Source organism: Triticum dicoccoides, chromosome 7B (assembly GCF_002162155.2).
Source record: "Triticum dicoccoides isolate Atlit2015 ecotype Zavitan chromosome 7B, WEW_v2.0, whole genome shotgun sequence".
Taxonomy (NCBI): domain Eukaryota; kingdom Viridiplantae; phylum Streptophyta; class Magnoliopsida; order Poales; family Poaceae; genus Triticum; species Triticum dicoccoides.
In genome coordinates, this window is record NC_041393.1 from 766,527,714 (window position 1) to 766,536,054 (window position 8,341).

Consider the following 8,341-nt stretch of genomic DNA (forward strand, 5'->3'; position numbering starts at 1 on the left):
GACGACAATGATATTTTTGTTGCAACCGTAGCAGGATTTTGCTACTACCGTTGGAGGTTTTTTCTACATCCATGTAAGGCGGAGCTGTGACCTCGCGAAGGCGGCGATGGCGTTTTTGCTGCACCTGTAGTTTGATTTTGCTACTAGCGGTCAATTTTTTTGCTACATCCATTCAAATGGCGTTGATTGACTCGCGCCGCCGTCGACGTATTTTCCTGCAGCGAGCATCAATGGCGAGGGCGTCGGAGCTACAACCGTCATTGTCAAGAGCTGCAATCGCAGGTGGAGCTGTTGCATGGGTCGAGGCAAGAACGAGGCTGGGAGGGTGGGGGACCGGTGACGAGGACGGACGGTGAGGGCGGGGTCTGGCGGGCGACGAGGAAGACCGGCGAGGGTGGGGACTGACGACTGGGACGACCACCGGAGGGGACAGGAGGCGCGGTGTCGTGCTCCCCGAGCGGGAGATGTGGATCCAGGCCGCCTGCCCGAGGAAGAAGAAGCTGGGGGCGATCTTTTTTTTTGCCTGGATCTAACGGCCGTGTGGCTCACATCCGACGGCCTGGGCTGGACCGGCCGAAACTTTCGGCCGGTGCGCCGGCGCTTATAAGCGTCCAAAACATAAATGATGCATGAACAGTTAATTGACAGAGGTAAAATATAAATGCAAGCCAGCCCAAACCAGTGAAGCCCATCACAGAAAACAGCAGATAAAGGACAACCGAGCCCAGAAACAAGCCCAACAAGCAAACATCACAAACCAGCGATCAGTATGTCAAGGAGAGCGCAAAGGGGAAAGTCTCAGGTTGGAAGGGCCAAGGACTATCCAACATGGCGAGGGAGGTTTTGATCAAGTCAGGGCTTCAGTTCAACTACCGCTGCCTCCTCCGCGCCAAGGGCGAGGCCGCCGTCCGCCCGCCGCCCGCCGCCGCCGCCCGCTTCCGCGTCGAGGTCATCGACGACGGCATGTCCCTCTCCGTGCCGCAGCATGACGTGGCGGCCCTCGCCGACACTATGGGCCGCAACTACCCCGGCCCCTTCGGCGGCCTGCTGAGGAGGCTCGCCGACGAGGAGCGCACCGGGGCGCCCCCCTTCACCTGCGTCGTCGCCGACACGGCCATGGCGTTCGCGGCCACCGCGGCCAGGGAGGCCGACGTGGCGGACGCGCTCTTCTTCATGGCGTCCGCGGGCGGCCTCATGGCGCACTCGCAGTTCGAAGAGCTGCTCAGGCGAGGGCTCCTCCCTCTCGAAGATGGGAGCTGCTTGACCAACGGATATTTGGACACGCCACTGGACTGGGTGCCAGGGATGCAGCAGCACATGCGGCTGAGGGATATGCCGACCTTCTGCCGCATCACGGACGCCAACGACACCATGGTGAACGAGATCATCGGGCAGATGAAGAGCGCCGCCGGCTCCAAGGCCATCATCCTCAACACCTTCTACGAGCTCGAGAGCGATGTGGTGGACGCGCTCGCCATCATCTTCCCGCCGCCCGTGTACACCGTCGGCCCGCTAGCCCAGGTCATCGCCTCCTCCTCCTCCGCCGCCAACGACGGCCTCGACGCCATGGACATCAGCATCTGGCAGGAAGACGCGCGATGCCTCGCATGGCTCGACGGCAAGCCGGACAAGTCGATGGTCTATGTCAACTTTGGCAGCGTCGCCGTCATGTCGGCCGAGCAGACGCGCGAGTTCGTGCTGGGCCTGGCGATGTGCGGGTTCCCGTTCCTGTGGGTGAAGCGACCCGACATCGTGGACGGCGACTATAAGACTAGGATATTGGGGCAACTGCTCGACACCCTTGGGGGTGCGGCTATCTCATTATATATAAGTACCAAAGGGTACAAGTACAAGTACAAGACGTATACACAAGTCTACGTAAACATATACAGTCTAACACCCTCCCTCAATCTTAACTGTGGCTTGAAGTACAGACTAAGTTAAGATTGCGCCTGCAGCCTACAAACTGTGGTTGTGGAAGAGGCTTCGTGAAGATGTCAACAAGTTGATCCTTTGATGATATGAACTTGATGCTAAGCAGCTTCTGTGCAACACGCTCTCGAACAAAGTGATAATCAACCTCAATATGCTTTGTCCGAGCATGAAACACTGGATTAGATGACAAGTATGTAGCACCAATGTTATCACACCAAAGCACTGGAGAATGAACCGAAGGGACTCGCAACTCTCTCAGCAAGGACTGAACCCAAATGATCTCAGCTGTCGCATCAACAACTGCTTTGTACTTGGCTTCCATGCTGCTGCGAGACACCGTAGCCTGCTTGCGAGCATTCCAGGCAATCAAGTTGGGGCCAAGAAACACTGCATACCCCCCCGTGGATCGCCGGTCATCAGGACTACCAGCCCAGTCTGCATCTGAGAAGGCTGAGATCTCATAAGACGGCGCACACTGGAGAAGCAAACCATGAGATGCAGTGAGACATATATAACGCAGAATGCGCTTCACAGCTGACCAATGGGATGTTGTGGGCGCATGAAGAAACTGACAGACACGATTGACTGCATAAGAGACATCTGGTCTGGTGATAGTAAGATACTGCAGGCCTCCAACAAGACTGCGGTACTCAGTGGCATCATCAGGGGAGAGAGGGTCTCCATCAAAAGCAGACAACCGATCAGTGGCAGACATAGGAGTAGTGACAGGTTTACACTGCAGCATGCCAGCACGACGCAACAAATCCAGAGCGTACTTCTTCTGAGTAAGAGTGACTCCAGCAGAAGACCGTGAAACCTCCAGACCAAGGAAGAAGTGCAGAGCACCGAGATCCTTGACAGCAAAATCACCACTCAACGCAGCCACAAGACGATCTGCCGCAACATCTGAGGAACTGATGAGAATAATATCATCAACATAGACCAGTAAATACATCGTAACCTCAGGGCATTGAAGAAGAAACAGCGATGTGTCAGCAGTAGAGGGAATGAACCCAAGTGCTCGCAAAACCGAACCAAGACGTGCATGCCAGGCACGGGGAGCCTGCTTAAGCCCATAGAGCGCCTTAAAAATACGACAGGGATGATTAGGACGTGCAGGATCCACAAACCCTAGTGGCTGACGCATATAAACCTCCTCCTCCAGAACTCCATGCAAAAAACGTTCTGCACATCAAGCTGACGAAGAAACCATCCTCGAGTAACAGCAAGGGATAGTAGCAGACGAATGGTAGTGGGCTTGATAACTGGACTGAACGTGTCTTCATAGTCAAGACCATACCTCTGTTTGAAGCCCTTAGCCACTAGCCTTGCCTTGTAACGCTCGATGGAGCCATCAGCATGTCGTTTAACTTTAAACACCCACTTAGAGTCAATGATATTGACCCCAGATACTGGAGGAACAAGCTGCCAGGTGTCATTCTTCAGCAACGCTTGAAACTCCTGTTCCATCGCGGTACGCCAGTGGGGAATGCCAAGTGCAACCTGAAAATGGCGAGGCTCCGCAGTGGGATCCTCAGCAGCATGAGCCATGCACGCGGCGAGCCACGTGACAGTCCCATCGGTCCGGATCTTAGGCTGAAAAACACCTGTCTGACTGCGCGTGCGATGTCGAGGAGCAGCAGGTTGTGGTGGCGACGCAGGGCTTGATGCAGGCGACGAAAGAAGCGACCCCGAGTCGCCAAGGCTCACGCCAGAGCCACTGGGCGTCAGAGAGGTGGGCGGTGTGACGCCCGACACGGCCACGTCGCCCAGGTCCACGCCGGAGCCACTGGGTACTGAAGGAGCGGGCAAGCCTGGGGTGGCCGGCCCATCGGCAGCCGAAGGCGGCCCATGCGAGCCTGGCCTGGCCGGCCCAGGAGCGACCTCCTGCGAGGCCGGCTCGGGCGACTCCCACAAGGCGGGCGAGGGCGACGCTCGCGGGGCGGCGTCGGGTGATGCCCGCGAGGCAGCTGCGGGCGCAGCTCTCGCGGGTTGCGGAGTACCGCCCGGTATGCATGCCCCATGCATGCGATCGTCCTCTGGACGCGCCGGTGCCTGTTCCTCAAGAAGCTCAAGACAAGCACCACGGCCAACACCTGCAGCATGGTTAGGGAGCAACACAGGAGCATATGCAACATCCACAAATTGATCAGGCACAGGTGTGGTAGAAGAAGCGTCTGGCATAAGAGTGATAGAGGTATTCGGAAGTGCACGAAAGGGAAACACATTCTCATAAAAAAAATGTCACCAGAAATGTAAACGCGATTGGTGGGAACATGTAGGCATTTGTACCCTTTGTGAAGGGAACTATACCCAAGAAAGACGCACTTTTTCGACCGAAACTCTAGCTTATGTTTATTATATGGACGCAAATGAGGCCAACAGGCACACCCGAAGACTTTGAGAAAGGTGTAGTCTGGGATTTCATTGAGCAAGAGTTCAAGTGGAGTTTTCATATTCAGTAGTTGTGAAGGCAGCCTATTGATCAAAAAACAGGCAGTGGAGAAAGCATCACTCCAGAACCTAAAAGGTACGGAGGCATGAGCTAATAAGGTGATGCCAGTTTCTACAAGGTGACGATACTTATGTTCAGCAGTCCCATTCTGCTGATGCGTATGGGGGCAAGACACACGGTGTGCAATCCCAAGCTTGTTAAAGAATGAGTTGAGGTTGTGATATTCACCCTCCCCCAGTCGCTTTGGACATGAATAATTTTCTGGCAAAGGAGACGCTCAACATGTGCTTGAAACTGGATAAACACATCAAACACATCAGATTTTTTCTTAATAAGATAGAGCCAGGTAAACCGACTGTAAGTATCAATGAAACTGACATAATAATTGTGGCCACTAATAGACGTTTGGGCATGACCCCATACATCGGAAAAAATAAGCTCAAGAGGATGTTTCACAACACGACTAGACTCTAAAAACGGGAGTTGGTGACTCTTGCCCTGCTGACAGGCATCACAAATAGTTTTAGCAGTTTTATTTGACACAACTGGTAGCTCATGAAGATGCAACACATGACGGACTATGGGAGCAGCAGGATGACCAAGTCGCGCGTGCCAATGTGTAGGCGAGACACGAACACCACTGAACGCCTGAGGAGAAAACTGCATGGGCGGTGCGGTTGGCGCGTCAAGTGCATACAAGCCACGGCGAAGACGACCGCTAAGAAGAACGGCCCTCGTGTCCCGATCCCTGATAAAGAAACGAAAAGGGTGAAATTCAGCAAGGACATTATTGTCACGAGTAAGTTGTGGAACAGACAACAAACTACGCGAAGCAGTGGAAATACGAAGGATGTTAGACAGATGCAGTTTTCGTGAATTGTGTGCAAGAAGGGATGCCTGACCAACATGGGAGATGCGCATACCTGCTCCGTTGGCGGTGTGCACATGATCATGACCGCGATATGGCTCCTGGACTGAAAGCTTGCTCATGTCGTTGGTGAGGTGGTTGGTAGCTCCCGTGTCCATGTACCACGAGGGATCAATCGAGTAGGATGGAGTACGCCCGTGCTCATGACCGACCACCGCAGCGGCCGCCTGTTTTTCATTCCCCTTGCCATTGTTGCCGAGGCCAAGGAAATCTTGCTTGTAGCGGCGATGATAGCGAGAAGCTACGTGGCGCTCAATCCCACACAGTTGGCATGCCTGCTGAGCACCACAACTGGGGCAGCAAGCCACCGGCCGTGATCCGCCTGTGATGGACGGCGCGGCGCCCCGTGAGGGCTGAGATGGAACCACCGGCTTGACAGGGAGCGACGGCTTCTGCGATTTGCCACGGGTTGCGGCGTTAGCAGAGGCAAAACTCGGAGTAGATCGACGCGCTTTGATGCGCTGTTCGCGACCAAGGAGCCGCGCATACAGTTCCCGTGGCGGGAGAGGCGCCTCGCGCCCATGGACGTTCTCAATGAGATTGTCATAGTCATCTTCGAGGCCATTGAGCACATGAGTGGTGAAGTCCTCGTCTCCAAGGGGCTGGCCAATGGAGGCCAGCGTGTCTGCAAGACCTGACATCTTGTTGAGGTACTCCGTGATGGTGAGGCCACCAAGCTTGGTCTCCTCCAACTCAGTGCGAATAGAGTGAGCACGCGCCTGAGACTGAGAGGCAAAACTGCTGTGAAGTGCAGACCAAGCCTCCTGAGCTGTCTCGGCGAAGATGACAAGTGACGACATGCTCGGAGTTAGCGAGGACTGAATGGCCGAAAGTATCGCCTGGTCTTGAGCCACCCACACATGATGAGCCGGGTGATACGGCGGCGGGCACGGGATGGAGCCATCAACATAGCCCTCCAAGTAGCGACTCCGTAGGAGAGGTAGCACCTGCGCCCGCCAGGACAGGTAGTTGTCCGGTGTAAACTTCACCGGAAGGAGATGCGAGAAGTAGAACGGCGATGGCGCCGGAGCATAACCCGCATGGGGACCCATGTTCTGCACATCATGGGGAGCAAGGGCCAAGGACGCCTCGTAGCCAGGACCAGCAGGGGCATCGACCGGACCAGGCGGGGCCACCGAAGACACGGCGGGCGCGGCACCGTAGGCCGCGCCATAGGGCAACGACGCCATCTGTGATGACGGAGGCGTCAGCCAGGCGGAAGGCATCGGTGGCGCGGCGCCGTAGGTTGGTGCAGGGGCGCCGTACCACGGAGCGTAGGGCTGGGTCGCGCCATAGTAGGGCGGAGGGGCTCCGTAGGGTTGGGGGGAGCCACCCCGTAGGCGGACGGTGCAGAGCCGCGAAGAGGTGGTGGCGCGAAGGCGAAGGTCGAGGGCGAGGCGCCGCCAGCAGCGATCGGCGGCTGGGAAAGGCCCGGCCCGCCCTGCTCCTGCCCGCCCTGCAGATGGCCTTTGGCGGGCAGCGGCGGCTGCCGCCAGGCCGTGGCGAGCGGGGGGACGCGAGGAAGGGCGATGAGGGGGCGACCGGCGCGCCAGCAGGGGAGGAAGCCGAGGCGGCGGCGGAGTTAGCGAAGGCCATCGGGCGAGGCGGCGGCAGCGATCGGCGGCACAAGGGGTGCAGCGGAAGACGGGAAACCCTAGTCTGATACCATGTAAGACCAGGATATTGGGGCAACTGCTCGACACCCTTGGGGTGCGGCTATGTCATTATATATAAGTACCAAAGGGTACGAGTACAAGTACAAGACGTATACACAAGTCTACGTATACATATACAGTCTAACAGCGACGACGTGGCGGCGCTCCCGGAGGTGTTCCGCGACGAGCTGGAGCGCGGCGGGGGCCTCGTCGTGCCGTGGTGCCCACAGCCGGCGGTGCTGAAGCACGCGGCGGCGGGCCTTTTCGTGACCCACTGTGGGTGGAACTCGCTTCTAGAGTCGGTGGTGGCCGGCCTGCCGGTTCTCGCCTGGCCGGTCTTCGCCGAGCAGACGACCAACTGCAGGCAGGTGCTTGAGTGCTGGCGGAACGGCATGGCTCTTCCAGAGGAGGTGGAGAGCGGCGCCGTGTCGAGGCTGGTGAAGGAGATGATGGCCGGGGAGTTGGGGAAGGAGAAAAGGGCCAAAGCGGCGGAGTGGAGAGCCGCGGCCGAGGCGGCGGCCATGGACGGCGGCTCGTCGTTGCGCAGCGTCGACCGACTGGTCAACGATGTGCTGCTGCTCGGGAACAAGTGAGACTGCATCCATTGCTCACTTGTGTTACCACTGTTATTCATGTTACTTGAGTAGAGCATCTACAGAAATCCGACCCTCCGATATTTCAAATTAGAAATCCCGAATACATATCATTACATGTAACGTAGAACAATCTTTAAGCAGATCTCGTCCGAGGTGTCCATGTGTCGGCCGGCTGCGATCCGCAGGGTGTTTGTCCGGTCGCCGGCAAGGCAGAGTAGGGCATGAGACACGAGCCGGCTCACGGGATTCAAGGTGCCGCCGTCTCCCATGCTCTAGTCTTCCTCGTTGGAGCTCGGAACCCGGACGGTACCGGTGGACGTTAGATAGATGATGAATTCGTCCTGAAACGAGCCGGCTACATCCACCCCAATGCGGTTGCGGCGTCCGGACTGGTGCACCATACGGGGCACCGGATAATGTGACTCCGCCTCGCCAATATCCACCGCCGCGAGGATTCCTGCCGCCTCCGGCGCCTGTTGCCTTGGGCGACGGTAACGTCGCGTCATGTTTGCGTCAGACGACACCCATGGTGCGTCCATGGCCTCGGTGCGCCAATAGAGGGGTCGCGCGTCCGCTATCGCGTTCGGACGCCAGACTGACCACACCGCCTCCGGCGAGGCAGCAAGACGCACCTAGCGCCGGATCCTTGCGATATTTGGGCCGACGCAATATATTCCCGACGGAAGGAGTCCGAGTGGTGCCTCGCACGGGCCTCCTCCCGGGAGCGGCGCGCAAGCCGGACAACCATCTCCTCCTCACGTCCGCGTGGGAT

General features: G+C 57.3%; 1 protein-coding gene across 1 annotated transcript; it reads left to right on the forward strand.

Moving 5' to 3' along the window:
• The first annotated feature begins 828 nt into the window (after nt 1–828).
• LOC119339748 (cyanohydrin beta-glucosyltransferase-like) lies at nt 829–7,677 on the forward strand. Its single transcript, XM_037611686.1, has 2 exons — nt 829–1,759; nt 7,121–7,677. Exons 1-2 carry the CDS (start codon nt 829–831, stop codon nt 7,564–7,566), a joined length of 1,377 nt encoding a protein of 458 aa, XP_037467583.1. The 3' UTR covers nt 7,567–7,677.
• Nucleotides 7,678–8,341: the final 664 nt, after the last annotated feature.

Excerpts from the sequence above, each read along its gene's own strand:
- LOC119339748 (XM_037611686.1), top strand. The coding sequence starts at position 829 with ATGGCGAGGGAGGTTTTGATCAAGTCAGGGCTTCAGTTCAACTACCGC. Across the intron at positions 1,760-7,120 it reads GCGACCCGACATCGTGGACG|GCGACGACGTGGCGGCGCTC; the intron begins GCGACTATAAGA and ends TACAGTCTAACA.